This window comes from Aphelocoma coerulescens, chromosome 8 (assembly GCF_041296385.1).
Source record: "Aphelocoma coerulescens isolate FSJ_1873_10779 chromosome 8, UR_Acoe_1.0, whole genome shotgun sequence".
NCBI lineage: Eukaryota > Metazoa > Chordata > Aves > Passeriformes > Corvidae > Aphelocoma > Aphelocoma coerulescens.
Genome location: NC_091022.1, coordinates 2018472 through 2038880, shown reverse-complemented (window position 1 = coordinate 2038880; position 20409 = coordinate 2018472). Strand labels below are relative to the sequence as shown.

At 55.1% G+C, this 20409-nt stretch overlaps 1 protein-coding gene across 2 annotated transcripts in view; it reads left to right on the top strand.

Annotated features, from left to right (window-relative positions):
* The first annotated feature begins 539 nt into the window (after nt 1-539).
* The window catches only part of PAPPA2 (pappalysin 2), an 89388-nt gene continuing 69518 nt past the window's right edge, over nt 540-20409 (top strand). For both annotated transcript variants that reach the window (XM_069022826.1, XM_069022825.1), the window contains exons 1-2: nt 540-1011; nt 6276-7338. In XM_069022826.1, coding sequence (XP_068878927.1) covers nt 540-1011; nt 6276-7338 — 1535 coding nt within the window. The remainder of the gene's footprint in view (nt 1012-6275; nt 7339-20409) is intronic.

Sequence of the window (20409 nt, the reverse complement as noted above, 5' to 3'; positions counted from 1 at the left end):
GAGGGGAGCCGGCGCCCGGAGGGTTGTGTCCCCTCCGCATCCCCTCCCTGCCAGCATCCTGGGCAGCGCCCGGGAGGGCGGAGGGAAGGGAGGGCGATGCTCCGCTCGGGGTTTATTAGATTGGACATAATCATCTTTAAATAAGGGCAGCCCCCCCTCCACACCCCTCCTTGAGTTGGGGGGGGAGCGGAGCGCCTCGGGGCTTTCTAGATAAGGGCGACTAACGCATCCCCCGCTCCCGCAGGCAGAGCCGGGCAGCGCCGAGAGCCGCGCAGGGTCCGCCGTGCCCCGGGAACCCCGGCTGCAGGCAGAAGGGGGGTCCCCGCCGCGGTGTTCTCGCCTTCCTTCTCCTCCTCCTCTTCCTCCTCCTCCTCCTCCCGCAGGAGCAGAAGGGAGGAGAGCGGTGCCGGGGAAAAGTTGCGGCGGGGGGCGGGGGACTGTGCCCCGGCGCTGCCGCCCGCCGCCCCCCTGAACACCCCATTTCCCCCGGGGCCACTCGCCCCCCACCTCCCACGCCCCAAACTTCGTTCCCAAGGAGGATGCTGCGCGGCGGGGCCCCCCTGGCCGCGCTGCTGCTGGCGGCGCTCAGCCTGGCCCGCGGGGAGCCCCCGCCGGTCTCGGGGTGCGGGATGGAGGCTCCGAGCCGCCGCGCCGCCCCCCCGCACCACCCCTACGGGCTGTACCCGCAGGGTCCCGCCGCGCACGGGGCGCTCGCAGCTGCATCCCCGCGGGGCCGGAGACCGCGGGGAGCCAGGGGAGGAGGAGAAGAGCCGGGGGGCGAGGCGGACGGCCGGGGCCGGGGCCGGAGCCGGGGGGAGAGGCGGCGGGGCCGGGAGCCGCAGGTGCCGGACCCTCCCCGGGAGCGGCCGCTGCCCGCCCTGTACTTCTCGGGCGGCCGGGAGCAGCTGGCGGCGCGGGCGGAGGCGCTGCCCGCAGTCCCGCGGGAGGAGTTCACCCTGGAGCTGTGGGTGAAGGCGGAGGGCGGACAGAACAACCCGGCCATCATCGCAGGTAAACCCCGGCAGGGAGGGATGGGGACCCGCCACCCCCCGACCCTCCTCGAACATCCGCACGGGGCACTCCCTGACTTCCCCGCTCTGGCAGGTGACACCCCGCGCCCACACCCGTGTTCTCAGCACCGCGGGCGTGGAATATTCCTCCTTCCCTTGAGACCAAACCCTAAACCATCCCCTCCCCTCTGTTCCCACCCGCCCCGTCCTCCCAGCCCGCCTCCCCACCCCAACCCCCCCCCCCCCCCCCCGCCCCCCCATCCCGCCCCGGCTCCATCTCGTTTTTCCCTCTTCCCTCGCCGGGAGCTGGAAGGTCCCGCTGGGTGATCCGCTCCCCCTGATCCTCGTCCCCTCCGCCCCAGCCCACCAGTCCCCCGTGCTCGGGGCACGCCGAGGCTTTCCGGGGCTCCCGGCGGGTCCCCGGGGCGGTGGCCGCACGGTGGCAGCCGCGCCGCACTCACGGCCCGGCCCCGGTGCGATCCCCCGGGCTGCGGCCCCGAGGGCTCTGCGGGACGGCTGCGGGGAAGGGGGGGGGACCCAGGGGCTTGTTCCACCGAGAAGTGCCCCCTCAAGCCCTTGCTAAGGAACAGGCAAGGGGAGAGCGTGTCCCATGAGGAGCAGCTGAGGGAGCTGGGGGAGCTCAGCCTGGAGAAAAGGAGGCTCGGGGGGAACCTTGTTGCTCTCCACAACTACCTGGAAGGAGGGTGTAGCGGTTGTCTGCCTCTTCTCCTGAGTAACAAGTGATGGGACAAGAGGAAATTACCTCAAATTGTGCCAGGAGATGTTTACATTGGATATTAAGTAAAATTTCTTCTCTGAAAGAGTTGTCATGCACTGGAACAGGCTGATGGAATCACCATCCCTGGAAGTGTTCATAAAATGTATAGATGTGGTGCGTAGGGACGTGGTTTATTTGTGGGCTTGGCAGTGCTGTGTTAACTGCTGGACTTGACCTTAAAGGGTTTTTCCAACCTTAACGATCCTATGGTGGAGAAGCTGAGGAGACAGAGAAGACTGGCACACAGGCACAGAGTGGGGCAGATGTCACCTCCTGCAGCGGTGCTTCATTCAGCTGTGCCGGCATGTGTGTCTGGGTACAAGCTGGGCAGGGCAGTGCAGGGATGCTAGGAAGGGCTGGGAACAGATGGCAGTGCCAGGATGTCTGGGGTCCCCACAGTGTGGGCCCCCATGTTTCTGTGCTGCCCCAGCCAAGCTGGCTGAGGAATCCCTCTCTCTATCCTAATTCTCCCTTGGCTTGTGATCATTCAGCTGAACCTCCCTCTGCTTTGCCTGGCCCCTTTCATTGATTTACCTCCTCGGTTGTAGGGCAAGAACCACACCTGTGCTGTGGAAGAGCAGGAGGGACGGGCTGGAGTCTGTGGCAGAGGGGAGAAACAGCCGTGTTCAAGCAAACTACCAAACTTGCTGGCATCCACTTCGCTGCCCGCCTTTCTGTCGGCATCCTTGATGCCTCCCTGCTGGCAGGCAGCACCTTGGGATGCATGGAGCACAATTCCTAGTCATCGCATCAGCAGCACAGCTGTTTGCATCTGGAGGTCTGGCCTGCAGGTGCTGGGTTTTGAGTTTCCCAGCTAGCCAGCAGAGTTTTTTTATTATTATTTTTCATTCTATATTTTTTAATTTCCTTCTGGAGGGTGGGACAGTTGTTAGTGCTGAAAGCACCACCCGTGAGCGCTGACATTCACTCGGGTAACATCCCCCAGCTTCCCTGCTCCGGGGTTTGAGTCAGCCCCAGGAACCTCCGGCTGCCTGAGTCACTGTTCACTTCCCACTGTCTCCCTGCAGTTGGGACCAAGGGGCCTGGGTGTGGGTGGCCAAAGGGGGACAGCCCCGTGCTGCTGGCATTTTGTGTGAGCAGGTGACAGAAGCAGCTGCTAGCCCTCGGCAGGTGCCGAGTTTCCTTCTGATCTGCTGCTCCTGCTCTGCCGAAAGAGAGGCAGCTGAACATGAGGTTGTCCAAAGGTGCGGAGGAGCTGGAGATGCTCCAAGTGTCCATGTGTGAGGGAAGGCAGGGGCAAAGCAGGGCAGAGCTGAGCTCTCCCAGCATCAGTGCCTGGGAAGTAAGGCCAGGCTGAGCAGCTCTGATCATGGAAAGCAAGCTGTCCTGTCAGCTGCTGTGGCTGCTTGGATTGAAGGCTCAGGAGTTGGCGTGTTTTTTTTCCCCTAGATGCCACATTTTGCCTCAGGGCCACCCTGGATGGGGTTGTTCATCCTTAGTCACGCTTTCATGGGGGGATTCCTGCTGGGGTATAACCCCAGTACCCTGGCACAGCCACTGTTAGGGAAGGAAACTTGTCCTTCTTCCTTGTCCTATTCATTTTGGGCAGCAGATGAGAGTCCTTTCACATGATGCTGTTACCTTTCCTACCTTTTTTGTCTCCCCTCCATCTATGCCTGCTCTGCTTCTGGGGAGCCCCAAGGGATGTCCCTTTGTGCCAGGCTGAGGTTTGTTTTTGCTCAGATTGTAGGTGATTTTGTTGGGTCAGATCCTTCACTGGAGACCGTCCCAAACATCTGCTAAATCCAGATGTCCTCCTTGGGTCCCTGAGCTGCAGACCCTGAGGGATGACCATGCATGAGGGACCCTGCAGTTCCCACTGCAGACCCTGAGGGATGACCATGACTAGAGGCTCCTGGCCTTTGTCAGATGCTCTGGAGCTTTGGCAGCCAATTTCCCCCAGTATCTGGGTCTCAAAGCACGACTGAAAGATATTCCTTGTGCTGCAGAACTCCTGGCCCCAGTGGGAGAGGCTGCCTGCACTGTGGTTCTTACGAAGTGGCACACTTGATCTCGTTGTGGGCTTTTTCTCCATGACCTTCCTTGGCAAGTACATTCCTCTTCGAAATCTTTGTGCTGTTACCAACAGCTCTTGTTTCAACCCCCAAAGGCGTTACCCTAAGGCACAGGTGAACAGCATAAACCAGGCTAGAGCTCCCCTTTCCCACCTGAGGGACCAGAAGCAGTGCTGTACTTAGAGCTGCTGAGGAGATACCTCACACTTCTCCAAACAGCTCTTTCCCTTCTGGTGGGTTGCCTCAGGACAAAATACTGAGCTCCTTGGCAAACTCTGGGGTCTTGAAACTGCTCCCCTGATGATTTGTCATGAAGGCCCTTGAGAGATGTCAGGACCTGGTGCTTGACCTTTTTTGTTACACTATTCTGCAGCCGCTGCTGATGTGGAGATGTCATCCCTGGCCATGTCTAGGAAGCACCAGCTGCTGCTTTACTGAGTTTCCTCCCCTGTTGTAGAGCTGGCCTTGGCTTACTTACATCCCTTTGATGAAGTCCCTTTGAGGACTTTGATGAAGTCCTTATACCTGGTTCTGGGCTCACTTAAATTTCTTTTGGCCAATGTTGAACCCATCAGGCTTGGCTTGGCTCCAGTGTGGGTTTGTGAGGCTGATAGCTTACACCCAGGGGCTGTTCCACCCCGATGCTGTTTTCCCCATTTTTGTCTTAGGGTTTAATTAAATTTGGGGCACTCTGAATCATTTCCAGGTGAACTGCATGAGTTTTCCCAAGGGAGAAGGTACCAACCCCTGTTTCCTCAACCCCAGTGAGAACCAAGACGGCTTTCGAGCGTGCAGGTCTCAGCACCTTTCAGCCAGCACCCAGCCCAAAAGTACTCCCCAGCTTTGCCTCCTCACTTCTGCAAGGCTCCTTTGCTCGCCTCCTGCTTTTTAGCTTCTCCCTGTCTCAGCTTCTCCTGGTTTTTCTGCTTCCCTTTCACAATCCACCAGAAAACAAGAGCTGGCCAAAGCCCATCCGCCCACGGAGGCTTTGTGCGTGGCTGCCTTTGTAGTGAGCAGTGACAGGGATCCATGCCCAGGGTGGTTACGGCCGTGGGATGGTTTTGGGGCCACCACCCATCTCACCCTTGATGAAAGTGATGGATGGAGGGAGGGGTGCTGCTTCCTGGGGTGCAGCAGGGCTTGACGTGACCTTTGCCAGCCGTGTTTATGAGGGGGAGACGTGGGGTCATGGTAACCTGGCTTCAGACACATCCCCTGGATGAGAGCCAGGAGATCCTGCTCCTCCTGTTCTCTTCTACACCTCTGCTTCTCTCTGCTGGCCTCTTCGCAATTCCAGCAGCAGGTGGGCCATCCCCAGGGACAGGCAAGACAGTGGCACAGGCAGGAGTGCTTTGTTTTGGACCACGGGGTCCTGATGCCGTGAAGATGGGCAGGCAGTATATGCAGTGGGAATGGCACAGCGAGGGGCAGGAGAATCTATGCAGCAGGAAAAACAGGAGGGAGAATATGAAATACCCCAGCAGGAACATGAAAAGAGTCTCTGGGCATGGCAGCAGGTTTTGTCAGCATTGGGACAGTTTGTTGGGGTGATGAATAGGAGAGCAGGGGGCCTCCAGAAGACACCACTGGTGGTGCTCGAAGAGTGACTTCAGGCTCGTTCACCTACCCCAATGACCTGCATGAACATCCTGGCTGTGGTGGTTCAGAAGCCCAGAGGCATTTATTTCAAGCAGCAGGTCCTTTTACCCTTGCCAGTGTTTAAATGCCTCACGGCCACTGATTCCCAAGGGCATTTGGTTCTTCGCTGTGGGCACTCAGCAGTCTGGGGGAAAGTCAGCACAGCTCCAGGTCTTGCCCAGCCTAAAATAGGTTTGCAACATGCTTGGGCACGGAGGGAGAGGCTGTTCCTGGGACTGGATTTATGTGCAGGTGACCTTAGGGGCTGAAGACTGCACTCGCCAGGCTGGAGGCAGCACATCCCTCTCCAGCCCTCTCCCGCCAGCACTGGATGCATGACTGGGAGGGAAACTGGAGCATAAATGAGAGCTGTAAATCTGCCTGGAAGCTGTTGGGGAAGCAATCCCTGGGGGAGCCTGTATTGCCTTGGGTTGCTGTGCTCTAATTCTTAAAAGCTTTGGCTCGCAGATAAAAAGCTTAGCCTCTAATCCCATCCCGCCAGAGCACTCCTACGGAGAGCGACTCAGAAACACCTCGCTCTTCAGCCTCTCCTCCCATCCATGCTCTTCCTCCCCTCTCCATCCTGTCTCTCTGGCTCTGCCATTCTTCCTGGCTGCTCCACCTACTCGTGCAAACGATTCTGAGTGGGGGCTGGGGTGTCACCCTTGGTGGAGCACCCACTGCCCAGCCTCTGACCACCTTCATTTCCCTGCCGCGGAGGACCCGGCTGGTGCTCCAGGGAGGAGTGGTGGTGCTCTCTGGTCCTTACCAGCTCTCCTCTCTCTCTCCATCCTTGTCCCTGACCCGCTGCAGGTGTCTTCGACAACTGCTCGCACTCAGCCAGCGACAAGGGCTGGGCGCTGGGCATCCGCGCCCTGCAGCTCAGCGGCAAGAAGGACGCCCGCTTCTTCTTCTCCCTGCGCACGGACCGGGCAGCCACTGCCACTGAGGTGACCTCCCACCACCGCTACCGCCCTGAGGCATGGACACACCTGGCTGCCAGCTATGACGGGCGGTGGATGTCCCTCTACGTGGATGGGGTGCGGGTCGGCCGTGCCGGTGGGCAGGAGGGACCCCTGCACAGTGCCTTCATGTCCTCCTGCCGCACGCTGCTGCTGGGGGGGGACGCCTGGGGCACCACCCACACTTTCCGGGGACACCTGGCTGGGCTGGCCCTGTGGCGTGGTGCCTTGTCCCAGTCCCGCCTCCAGCGTTCCTTTCTAGAGGAGGTGGCAGAGGAGACGGCAGGGCTGGCTCTGGCCGCTGGCTTTGCCACCCCGGAGGAATGCTGGGTGCCTTTTCGGGAGGGTGCCTTCCCGCAGCAGTGGGTGCTGCTGTCCCCAGCATCCCCCATCCTGCGGCCGCTGGGCCCCCCTGCCTGTGGGCAGACCGCCTGCGATAACGTGGAGCTGGTGTCCCACTACAACCAGCACTGGCCGCTGCGCAGCTGGAAGGTGGTGCGGTACCGCGTGGTGAACCTGGCGGAGGATGACGGCGGGCGGCCCACGGTCAGCTGGGAGCAGATCTGGCGGCAACACCGGGCTCTGAGCGAAGCTTTCCGGCCCTACAACATCTCCTGGCAGCTCAGCCTGCTGGACGTACACAACTCCTCTCTGCGCCGCCGTGCCGTCCTCCTGGGCTGCGAGCCCAGCAAGGTGGGCAACGAGCGCTGTGACCCCGAGTGCGAGCATCCCCTCACGGGCTACGACGGCGGGGACTGCCGAAGGCCCGGCCGCTGCTTCTCCTGGAAGCGCCGCGACGGCGTCTGCCACGTGGAGTGCAACAACATGCTGGACGACTTCGACGACGGCGACTGCTGTGACCCGCGGGCCACCGACGTGACCAGGACCTGCTTCGACCCTGACTCGCCCCAGCGGTAGGCGTGGGGCTTGTGGGGGGTGGTGTGCCAAGGGATGGGATGCGCCCTCTCCCCAGCACCTGCTCTGCACCTGGGTGTTGCTTCTGACCAGTGGCTTTCCGGCGTGGGAAGGCAGAGGGGTGTTTTCCCATGGATGGGTGGGTGCGTTTGCCATCAAAAGAAGTAAATCCTATGGTGTGACATGGCACCCTCTGTGAAGCCCTGCCAGTAAGTGTTTTTTTCCCCCCAGGGGGATTCCCAGTGCAGAGCTGCCAGCCTCTGGTTACATGCCAGTGGGACTGTGGGCATCCCTGGGGTGGGCAGAGCAGCCCGTGCTTACCCTGATCCCCTGCAAGGCATGTAGCTGGGGAATTGCTGCCCTTCCCCACTTTCCCTGGATGTGCCTAAGGTCTGATTTCTTCATTTGTGTTCAAAATGCCTTTTCTTGAGTGCTGGGGTGGGGAGAAGGAGGCAACCCAGCAGTGCAAGATGTGAGGTGCAGGATTTGGAAAGGTGTGGGTGGGTGTGCCTAAGCCTTCCTGAACCTTGCCCTGGGGGAGTGATGTCTGCAAGGAGATTCCCTTGGTTGGAGAAGGCTGTGTGCCTTCACTGTGTGCTGCAGGTGCAAAACAACTTTAAAACCCACATGGACTAAAACCCACGGAGCATCAACATGATGCGTTAGGGGACTCTTGCTCTCCCCAGGGGTCTTTGGAGTCAGAGCAGGGGGTGGGATGGAGAGGAAGAGCCACTCACGTGATGGGGGACCCCGGGCTGTTGGGAGCAGCATCCTCGGTGCAGTCGGTGGCTTGCACCCACCTGCCCTCCTTGCTGGAGCCTCTGGAGTGCCGACAGCCCTGCTGATGGCTTCCAGCACTCGGGGCTCTGCCAAATGTACTTTCTGGATGGAGATGGGGAAGGGGGGAAAAAAGCCGTGGCTTTTCCTTATTTTTTATGTTTCATTTAAAGCCATTTCTGTCTCAGTGTCAGAGAAAACTCATTCCGTGCTGTGGCAGGCAGAGGTGCCTGCTGGAGCGGGAGCGGTGCAGCACACGTGGCAGCATCTGTGGAGAAAAGCTGCACGGGAGCATTTTAGGGACACATCTGTCCTTTGATCTTCTTCCTCCTTTGCTTTTCTTTCCCTGGGCTGTGGGAGCAGAGAGGCTGTAGCCATAAATCCCTTCTTCCCAAGTCTGCTTCTTCTCTCAGCTTCTTCCCAGGCAGGACACGGAGGGAGGAGGGAAACAGGTGTCTCTGTCAGTGGTGAGGGAGAGGAGCAGTGCTTTCCCTCCTCCCTTCCTGAGCCTTTCTCACCCATCCTTCAGTTGCCTGAGAAAATGTAGGAGAAAGATGGGGAACCTTTCTTCCAACGCATCCCAGCCACACAGAGAGCCATCACACCATGTCCCTGCCCAAGCAACCCTCCCCAGATGTTCTCCCACCTCTGGAAGTCTCTTTGGTGACAGCCACCATGGCCACCCTGTGCTCACCTGTCCCCTTGTTTCCCATGCTGTGAGCCAGCGTGGCAGTGCTTTCCTGACCATGGGGAGGTCCTCCCTGACGAGGGAGACTTGAGCAGATGAAAAGCCTGCTACACAACAGCTCTCCACTTGTGGTGGCCATCAGCACCCAACACCACTTGGCCTTGGCTTTGGCAGGGCAGAGGCTCTGTCCTTGCCTCTGTGTGCGGTTAGAGAAATGTTTTCATCCTCAGGCAAGAAGGGCTCCACCTTAAATTGAAATTGGCCAAATTTTTGCTGGTATGAATCAGGGCTTCCATTTGTCAGGATTTTCCCCTGAAAGTTGGGAAACAAAACAAAACAAAAACAAAAAAAAAAAAAAAAAAAACCAAAACAAAACAAAAAAACCCCTTGCTTCTGTGGGAAAGGAATGGGAAAATGGGAACACTAGGGGAATAAATCTTTTGCAGTTTTCTTTCTGCAGACCTCATTGGTCTGCGCAGAGGACAAGAATGATTGTTTGTAGGCCAAACTCAGAAACATGAAATCCAGTGCTCCTGGCATTTGGGAAATGAGGGGGCATGAGTTGAATCCTGCTGCCACTGAGGTCTTCTGAGCTGCTTTTGGCTGGCTTCTTCAGAGATCACAGAAAAAAGGAGTCACTGAATGGTTTGGGTGGGAAGGACCTTTAAGTGCATCCAGTTCCATGGGCAGGGACACCTTCCACTTGACCACATTGCTCAAAGGCCCATGCAATCTGGCGATGCTGGTGGACATCCACCCTCGCTGTGCTCATCCCTGCTGAGGATGGTTTCTGGGGAAGAATGTTTGTGGGGAAGCCACTGGGAAACTAGGGGGTGTGTGTTTGGGAAAAACCGAGGTGAACTTGTGCTTGCCAAAGAGCGTGGCCAGGTTGGTGTCAGGTTTGGTCCCCCAAAATTGGTGGGTGAACCCCAAGACACAGAGGCAGGGGACCTCAGCCCGAGGGGTTTATTCAGGCAGAGCTCCCGCTGAGTGAGTGCTGCTGTGTTTGCTGTAAGGTATTATACTTAAATGAGCAGGGCAGCTGGCGAACTTACAGAAGGATTTTTAGGGTGGAAGCCAGAACGGGAGAAATAATGTGAAATAAAATTTAACAAACTGCGGAAAGGCGGCACAATGGGAGCCAGGTGCTTTGATGCGAACAACAGCTCTGGCTCTGTAGCTGAAGGAGAGCAAGCTGGCTGCTGCTCACCCAGACATCTCTGCTTTCCCACACCTGTGCCAGAGTCCAGGAGGGAGCTGTGGCTTTGGGAGAATCAGGGGAGAGGGAAGCCTCCCCACTGCAGGTGATCTCTGCATCTCCTTTCAGATCAAGATGGCAAGACCAAAAATCTTGGGATCTTTTTTCATGGATTAAATAATCTCCATTTCATTTCAAGGCTCTCACAAAGAGTGGTTTGGATGTGAACGTTTCTTAGCATGGCCAAAAATAATTGAATTGAGAAGTCAGAGTGAGACACTGGGCAGCTTATTACCAGCATTGTAGAGAGATTCAATATATTTTGGTGAAGGGTCTCTATATCGTGTCTTGTCCTTCACAATTGTGAGCACTCAAGCAAAGCTTTTTCCATCTTAACATATCCCTGATTTAAAATTCCCTCTTGGGCTGCAGCTTAGAGAGAGGCAAATTAGAGGGAAGGGCTGAGGAACAGCGATGGCTTCAGTGCTTCTTAGCTGGTGAACATCTCGTTATACTTCCAGGGCTACAGCTGGTGCCAGCTTATACCCTCACCCAGGGGAGGGAAACGAGGTTTGGAAAGAAGGATTATTACTATTTTCTTTACAAGGGTGTGTAGTGACAGACAAGGAGGGATGGGTTTAAGCTGAAGGAGGTCAGGTTTAGATTAGATATTAGAGGGAAATTGTTCCCTGTGAGGGTGGGCAGGCCCTGGCACAGGGTGCCCAGAGAAGCTGTGGCTGCCCCTGGATCCCTGCAAGTGTCCAAGGCAGGGCTGGATGGGGCTGGGAGCAACCTGGGATAGTGGAAGGTGTCCCTGCCCATGGCAGGGGGTTGGAATGAGTTGATCTTTAAGGTCCTTTCCGAACCAAACCATGCCAGGGTTCTGTGAAAACTGTGGTGGGAACGGAGGCAGCTGTGGCCAAGGCAGGAGCTGGGATAAGGGTTGATGCTGAAATGGTGTCAGCGGCCACTGAATCACATTGCTGAGTCTCTCCTGCACCTCCTCTGGTAGCACATGGAGCTAGACAAGTCCTGCTGAGCTGGGAGCCAGCTGGGCCACCACCCACGGGTGACACCCACCAGCGGGACTGTGCGTTTGTGGCTAGAGGGAGACTTGAGCAAGACCTCGGGTGAAGAGCTGTGTGTAGACATCCCTGCAAGGCACCCCAGCAGGGGCCGTGGGAAGCAAGTCACAGACTTCCCACTCACCCCTGGGCCACCTTATGAGGAACCAGGGGACAGGCAACATCAGGAGAGTTACTGATTATCATCCTTTACCCAGTTTTATCCTGACTTCAAGTGTTTTCCAGGAGTTGCTAGCAGTCCAATGTCAGGGTCTGGAGTAAAATTTGCCTTGATTTTCTGCAGGCTCCCATCTTCTCACAGAGCCTGAGTGCTGCTGTAATTGGTGCTCTTGGAAGGAAAGCAGCGACAGCTCATTAGCAGCAATTAACACTCAGCAAGGGTTCCCCCTCGGGCACTTAGTCAATGAGAAGCTGGTGTGTGACACAGTTAATGTGAAAGAAAAACCGGAGGGGAGTCTGGAGAGCAAAGTGGGTAAGGGCAGAGCTGCTGGGCCTTTCATCTTGTTGCCCAAAGTAATGGCAGAAATAACCAAAGTGACAAAAGGAGGTGAAAAAGGACGAGGTGTCTCCAGGCTTGGTGGCCTCCGCTGGCATGACCAAGGTTGTGATGTTAAAATGTACCTGATTAACTGGACACTTGATGGGCTTTAACGCAAGCTTAGCTGGCCTCCCTCCTAAGGGACTGGTGCTTAATTGGGTTAAGGCTGCTTGGGAACCTCCTGCAGTTTAATCCTTGTCTTCAAAAGCTGATCCAGATTAACCTCACTAAAAGTCTCTGGTGGACAGCCCCTGAGAAAGAAGGAATTGCTCTGAGCTATCCCTGGGCACCTGAGCAGCCCCGTGTCAGGAGATGTTCAGCTGAATGAGGTTGGACCTGAGGGCATAGAGGGTGTCCAATTGAGAGCAGGTGAGGCAATGAGGGGCCAGAGCTGACCTGCGCAGACCTTAATCCCAACCAGATGGTAAAACAGCAAAAACAGCATTCAAATTAGCTACTGCCTTCCCCTTCTTCTTCCCTTGCTAGAGGAAGCCTTAGTAGGTCTTTCATAGTGTGAAAGAGGGCAGGTATGTGCAGAGTTATTGCAAAAGTAAAAGCCTTGGGTACAACCTCAGGCCACTGGTGATGTTGCAGAGAACAGACTCAACTGGAGGTGGTAGGTGTCTGCTGCTTGTGGTGGTTGGATACTGGAAGGGTGCATGGGAGAGGGTGTTTTCAGTGATTTTCACTGCCTGTGGAGTGGCAGAAACTACGTTGGTCCCATGAGGAAAGCATGGTTAGGAGGTTCTCTACTCAGGACCTGAGCTCTGTCTGCTTTTGAGCTCCCTCTGGCACCTCTTGGAGTCCTAGTGGCACGTATGGCCAAATATTGTCCTGGTGTATCCAAAGAGCCAAGCCTCAAGTGCTGGGCTTGGGGCTTTTAAGGGGTGAGGAGGGGAGTGCTTTGGAGACCCCAAAAGTGGCAGTGATGGGTTCACTGGCTTCTGAAGGTTCACTTGCTGCTTCTACTCTCTAGGATACCTGCTGGGACTGTGGAGGTGCAGGAGTAAACAGGACTTTTTGCTGGAGCCTGATGGTTTGTTGGTGGGTGCTTTAAAGTTTCCTGAGTGCTTGGATTTGAGCTCATTGGAAAACTTTTCCTTTCCTTGTAGGAAAGTCCCTTCTCTCTGAGCTTTCCTGTGGATTAACAGTTTTTAAACTTAGCAAAAATAGGAGGGGATGTCTTTGGTAGAGCCCACGTTATCAAGTGGGCAGGATGTCTCCCAAGTCACCTGCCTGTGGTGGGATTTGGAGGCTGCATCGATGTGACTGTGCCTCAGCCCACCTAGAGCCCTACCTTGGGGGTGAAGACCCCAGATTTGCTTTTGACCTTCTCAAAGTGTTGGACAGTCTGGAGATGGATATTCCCTCACTGGAGGGTGTTTGGCATGTTACCACCCCTTAGTTCCAGGAGCCCAGCAGTGGGATTTTGCTCCCGAGAGGGAAGACTTGGGATGGTGGGAGACTGCACTGCTGTGGCAGAGGAGGTGGACACTCCCTCCGAGGCACATGTGGCAGAGCAGGGTCTGACTCAGCCCATCCAGCAGCTGGAGGGCAGTGGGACTGTGGGAGTGACCTCTTTCCAGAGGGAAATAACCAAGCACTAAGGTGCCAAGGGCCCGTGCAGGCTCTCGGGAGCCCTTTCCAAAGGCAGAGGGCTCCATGTGATACCCGCTTCTGGTGGGGTCAGAGCTCTGTTGTGTTACCCCACGGGGCTGGAGGAGCAGCACCGGAGCATAGCCGAGTCCCGCTCCAAGGGGTGGCTCCCACTCCTCTCTTGGTGATGTGCACAAATCTTCCCTGCTTTTTTTGGGTGCTAACTTAGGGAATAACATCACGGCGATGCGCTCCTCTTCTTGCCGAGGTCGAAGGCTCGGGGGTTAATTTCCAGCAAGCCTCTGTGAGAGGATGAGTCTCACTCGCTCCCATAAGCCTTCCAGTGAGTGTGGAGCTGCCGGGCTGTGTGCTCCTGGAGGAACCTGCTAGGTCCCCCCAGGGGTGACCACATCTCTGTGGGAGAGGGAGAACATGATCCGCGTGTGAGCGAGGGCACAGGACCCCTGCCCAGTGGCTGTAGGCAGCCCGGGTGCTTTCGGGGAAAACAGCTGTCCCAGATGTGAGCTATTGTTCTAGCAAACACCACCGACTCGGGGGCTCACTTGAGGGGGGCCAATTGTGTTGGGATGGCAATTGTGAAGGAACAGCGTGTGTCCGATGGCTGGGAGGGGTCACTCTTTGTTAGGCCTCCCCAGGGCTCCTCCTCATCCTACTGTAGCCTCGCCTGTGGGTGGAGGACACCAGCAGAGGTGCTGGCCTGGCCTGTGAGACCCCGAGAGCCGAGGTGGCAGGGGCTCAGCAGCCTTCTGGGGGGACACCCCGGCGGCTGGCGCTGGTGGTGCCTCTGGGATGATTTAATCTGCGCTGGTTTGGCAGCCCGAGCTATGGCCACGGGAGTCCTTAAGTGAACATACTGCTTTTAGCTTTCCTTGGCCCAGCCACCACTGTTATTTAGGAAATCAACTCACCCCTTTCCAGAGGGCAGTGGGGTGAGAGGGAAGGAGTCCAGCATCACCCAAACCCACTGCGATGGTGTGAAGCAGAGGACTCACTTTGGAGGCTTTAAGAAGGATGAGGATGCTGAATGTTTGTGACTGCTGCCTCCCAAGGGCTGTGCCAGGGATGAGAGGCAGCCTTGGATTTTTATTTTTCTTCTGTTAATGTATGATTGTTACACTACAGAATTTCCCCACTAAATTATCTTGTGTCCTTTTTATATCTGTGAGGAAGGCATTTTTAGAATACTAGCTTGTGCACTTTGTGCTCTGGCTGGGACACCCAGTTGCCTGGATCTAAAAATAAGTTGGAGGCTTGGGACTTGGTTTTACCCTAAAAAAAAAATATATGCACAAAAAAAGCAACTTGGAGACGTTTGGCTTGAATAGATTTATTTTCTTTTCCTCTGTCTCAATGCCTTTCCTGCCCAATATCATGGCTGCAAGGTTTTGTCCTTTAGTGAGGAGTTTAGGGTGAATGTAGCAAAGTTTTGGATCTTTTGGGAAGACTAGGCATTGCCATTGTGGTGAAGAGTGCACGAGGATGGGCTTATTGACCACAGGGCTGTGTGGTTCCTCTTGAGCAGTTAGCTCAATGCCCTGGGAGCATCATCCTTGCTCAGCACATTGATCCACTGCTGTCAGGCCTGTTAAAGCATCCTTATCCTGCCAGAGCCCAGGAATTGGAACAGAAGTGACAGGCCAGGGACTGGAAGGGTGGCACCCTGGTCTTCTGCCACCCTTTTATTGCCTTCTGCTGCTGCCCTGCTGAGGGATGGGATGCCCATTGCAGCTGGCTGCAGGCTCGTCTTCCCCAGCCTCACAGTGTCTGTGGTGCCTTTTCTGCTGTCCTATTTGTCAGGGAGGCTCGATGAAGGAGAGAGACTGATTTTTTTTTTTTTTTTCTTGTCACCTCGGCTGTTTTTGGAGATGGCCTCAAGCTCAGCGTTCTGCCTTCTGCATCCATGCAGAAACCAGTTTGTGGTCTGGTCCCCGTTTGCCAGCCATGCCTCCTGGCAGGAGGTGACCAGGCTGCCTCCTGATACACATTAGCCCATGTTTCTCTCCAGCCTGGACTGATTCTAGCAGAGATCTCCCCAGCCTCCCTCTCTGAGGCCTGGTGCTGAAGGTGGTGTGCGCCAGTCCCAGCTCTTGGGCTTTAGGCACCTTCCCACTGCCACGTGTGCTGTAGGGTCACCTTCACCATCTCACCCAGTCCACAGCTCTCCCTCTTTCCCAGTAGCTGAGATCTGCTCTGTGAAAAGCAGGGTGCTGTGGGAGAGGAGGAGACACTTGGGAAGAGCAGGACACTTGCTTTCCCTTGAGCAGCAGTGAGATGTGGGTGCCTAACTCCTCTGAGCTCCTGTGAAAACCCTGCACAGCAGAGATCGCATCTTTCAGGATGTTTGCAAATGCCTGCCTGTGCTGTGGGCAAAGGTAATCATCAGCCAGGGAAACTGAGGCACAGAAGTCTTGGACATCTTCCCCCTAGGTGTGCAGCAATGAGGTGCTGCCATTAATGCTGGCCTCCTGCCTCCTAGTCCCTGGGCAGTGAAGAGAGGCCTTTAATGAAAGGAGAAGAAGCTGCTCTGTCCTGCCTAAGTGCAAGCACCAAAGCTGCACAGTTCCCCTCTGTCTGGAGGGCTTTAAGGAGCCTCCTGGCACTGGGACACTGCTCAGCCATGCTGGGGGAGCCCAGGAGAGCTGCACCCGCTGGTGTTATCCCCCTCTCCCTGACCTCGACAGATTGTGAATTGCACTATAAAAATTGATAGTGAAATTTGGGTTCCTGGCAACCCTGGGCTGTGTTTCAAAACCGTAAGGTCCCCCCCTAAGCCTGGAATGTTGCTTTATCTTTTTGTTGTAGGCAAAAAGGAAGAGAACCGATTTACAGGTCTGTTCTTGTGGGTTAGGTGGGACAGGGCTGATCTGTGCAACCTTAGGCAAAAAAGACCTGTAAAACTTGGTCCTGGCCTGGGATGTTTTTTTTTTTTAAGTTTTGCTTTGAAACAAACAATCCAGGCAGAAAGGGAACCATCCCTGACTTTGTTTAGCTTGGAACCGGCTCTAGAATAACTTGCCACCGTTGAGTTCGGCCTCCCAAAACCGCACAGGGCTGCAAACATATTTCTCCATTTCCCCGGCTGCTTCTTGCTTGCCCTCTCTCCCACACTCTGTGTAACTTCAGCCAGCACTGGCATTGCCAAAGGTAGGTGAGTGCTTACCCTGTGCCGTGGATAGCAAGTCTCTCCCAGGTTGTTGGTGGGTGCTGGAGCTGGGATGCTGCCTGTGCTGGGCTTTGGAGGGCAAGGCTGGACTCCCCTCCTTCCCTGAGCTGCTGCTTCTCTGCCTTTCTCCCAGACAGGGCTCTTTTCTTTCCCTTGTGGTTCCAAACTGGATCTTTAACTCTTTCTTTTGAATTCTTTCTACTAACTAAGTGCAACTACAGCTCTTTCCACGTTTTCAAGGATGACGTGTCGGAGCAGCTGTGGCTGCCCCATCCCTGGAAGTGTTTAAGGCCTGATTACTCAGGGCTTGGAGCAACCTGGTCTAATGGGAAGCATCCCTGCCAATGGCAGCGGGATGGAATGAGATGGTCTGTCAGGTCGTTTCCAGCCTAAACCAATCCATGAGACTTGAGCATGGAAGTGGGAGACACATTACTGGGGTGGAAGCAGCTGGGGAGCTGCAGCATTTGTCTCCTTTGCTTATTCCACTGATGAGGAGGAGAGGCAACAGTCTGTGGTTCTGAACTCTCTAATTGCTGCTTCACTGGGATTTTGAAGGGGAAGGTTAGAGGGATCAGGAGAACGGACGTCCCTTTGAAATCTGGGGATTTTCAGGTCCTTGGGATTTTTTTTCTGCTTTGTTCTAAGGGATCTTGCCATGATGCTCACCCAGCCCTGCTGTACTGCACACATGTCCTTGGATCTTCTCTTTGTAGTGGCTGAGCCCACAGTTTTGTTTCAAACAGATAAAAATCTTGGGCCTCTGTGCTCCTGTAGGCTCACAATGAATGCAGTCAGAAAGGAGCTGCTCCAGTGATGGGAAATATGGGGAATAAACTGCAGCCTTGGTAGTCCTTGGAGGGCTGTTGGGGGTGATAACCCTAAATACATGCCCTAGTTGGGGCAGGGAGGCTTCAGTCAGTGCTCTGTGGAATAAATATCAGAGTTTAGTCTGTCCGTTGCTTCCAAGATTACTTCTGAGCACTTAGTGCATTCCTTTGGAGTTCACTCCTGTTGATGTTTTCGATGTGTGTTAACCTCAGACAAACCAAGATTTCTGCCTGGGAATTTCCCTGCAGGATTGTCAGCCTGCAGGTTGGGTTTAGACCCAAGAGTCTGAGGCACACACGTCCCTCTTCATCTCCCAAGGAGTTTTCCTGTGAGCAATGGGTGCATCATCCGTGAGTGATGGTCCGTGCGTGCTCTGCTCCCACCGTGGGAGCATCTGGGAGCCCGGCTGTGCGCAGAGCCCGGCTCTGCATCATTGCCTGGTCTAATGAAAGACATCCCTGTCCCCTCGTGGGGCTCAGATGGGCCGCGTGCTTTAGGATGATCTCAGCCGTGAGGAAATGGTGAGCCTCTCTGAGGAAGAGACGGCCATGATTCACTCCGATAGAAATAGAAAGCCCAAACAAGCAAATGGAAACTCCCTATTGACCAGGTTCCTGCAATTTAAATGGGTGTTTACTACCTATTCCAGTATTCATTTGAAAATCATATGCATTTACTCATACAGGCTACAATCAGATGGTTTTTAAGCCATTAAGGCCCATTGGGTCAATAACCAGCATTTTCAAAAATCTATTAAATCCCCATTTCCGTAGAAATAGAGCTTTTACAATTGATCATGGCTACCGACTCCCATTAAAATAAACCCTAAATGCTATCAACTCCCCCAAGATGTAGAGCACTAAAAGACAGTTTGCCAGGACAAATTTATCCCAGGGGAAAGTTGATGGCCCATTATGCTTAAGCAACATGAGAATTGTCATATAAGTCAGGAAGTTTATGGGACTTGCATGGATTTGTCCTCCCTGAGGGGGTGAAAAGGAAGGTTCATGGGTTGAATCGCTAGTGCTAACACAAGCTCCAAGCCGGAGCCCTGCAGGAGCTTTTTGGGAACATTCACCTTATTTTGTATTAAATTTCAAGTGTGTGTAGACTTTGGTTGGTTGGCAGAAACAAATGACACTTTAGGGCTGAAGTGCTGTAAGAAATGCTAAGTTTGTGGATCAGTTCTTGGTGGCACAGGACTCCCTGTGTTGCCTAGGTCTGCACAGCAGAGGTGCTCCAGCCCTCTGATCATCCCCGTGGCCTCTCTGGGCTCTCTCTGACAGGTCCACATTTTCCTTATGCTGGCAGCCCCAAATGTTGCAGCTCTGGGACTCTGCAGGTGGGGGTCTCACAAGAGCAGAGTAGAGGGGAAGAATCCCCTCCCTAGCCCTGCTGGCCACATGCTTCTTTCCATGCATGGGAGGCAAGATCTGTGCCAATCTTAAAAGTGCAGCAGAGCAAGCCAGGGTGTCCCTGCTGAGCACTGGGGCTGGAGGGTTACAGCTCTGGCAGGCCCATCCTGGGAGGTGGCCCAAAGGCCTGGGACCCATCGATGTGCCTGTTGCCCCCACTGAGAAAGGGCAGTGGTTTTCAGGACATGCCGCAAGTGCAGAAGAAAGGTGTCCCAGCCCTGGCTCCCACATCTTGGCTTGGCAGAGAAGCATGGGGAGCTTTGTGATCCAGCTGTCCTTCCAGATTAGGGCTTTGCTGCTTACCATCTCTGCCAGACAGCAGCAGCTCTCAGGACGCAGGCTCGCTGCCGGCGTCAGCTGAAAGCTGCCGTGGCCCTTGCAGGAGAGGTCAGGTAGTCCCTGCTGAGCCAGAGGCCATGCTTCCCTTGTTTGTCTCCCTTCATGCCTCCTTCAATCAGCTTCACTGCAGCCCTCTGCTCCCTCCCACAGCCCTGGGTTTCTCTGCTGTGTGTGCCTGATCCAGCACCCCTCTTCCTGCTGCCGTTGTCTCCCCAAGACCTCTCTTGCTGGCCATGATGTCTGTGCTATGGGGCCATGTCTAGATGCTTCCATGAGGCCACTGCGAGAACACAGCCCTTCCCCTCCAGCAATGTGGTGATGTTGGGTGGTGTTTGTGATGGGAGTGGAGGAGACAATGGAGGGAATTGGTCCTTTCCTCCTTAAGAGAGTCTAATTTGAGGCAGGTGGTGAGGAGCATGTGGGTTCCTGTTCCTGGGTGAAGCGTGGACAACTAACCCTAGAACTTGCGGGACTTTGTCATGTAATGGGTTCTGTATCAGGCAGCAGGACCACTTGGGATTATTGGTGGTTGGCCTTGGTGCTGTTTGCAGGGCAGGACTGGCTCCTCCAGGAGCTCAGGAGAGAATGACTACAGGTCTATCAAACAGCCACAACCATCAGTGTTCTTGCATTTTTTTGGAAGCTGAAAAGCAACTTGAACAAAATGCTGGTGTCTGAGTCCTGATGAGTATTTCTCAAAAACCTTATTTCCTCCAAAGGTATCCTAGAGCTGGTAGTACTTCAGTCACACCCAGGAAGCCTACCCAGGCACATGGGATTCCCAGCACAGCCATCCCAAGGGGCCTTGGGCAGGCTGTGGTGCCCATCACATGCATGGCAGCTAGCAGCCAAGCGAGGCAGTGAGCCAGCCCTGCCCTCGGGGTACAAACATCACAAACCCAGTGTTTTTCTGTGACCCAAGCATTTGATGCACATGTGCACCCTGCTGGCACTGGTGTCCTGAGGGTGCTCACCATGCTGTGAGAGCACAGCTGGGGGTTAACCTCTGCTGAGGCTTATTCTCACGTATTCAACACAAGTGGGGGACCATCTTTGGTTCAACCCCCGAAACACGAGTACCACATGCAAGCAGCCTTGAAATTGGCCACTGCCCTCTTGCCCCGCACGTAAGCTGTCAGCAGAGCTGTAACAAGATCCAGAGAGGAAAGCAGCATGTGGCAGAAAAGCAAACAGTCTCTGGGCAGGCTGATAGGGAGGCATTAACGTAGTTTTCCTAAAGTCAGGTGTCCTGTTGTGATTCCAGAGGCAAAGACAAGTCCTTGGTGCCTGGCTGTGGCTTTGCTCTATGTTAGGGAGAACCTTGAATGTGTAGAAGCCAACTGTGATGGTTGTGGAAGTCCTGTCAAATGCCTCTGAGTCAAGATCAGAGGGGTTGTCTCCAAGGGGCATGTTACAGTA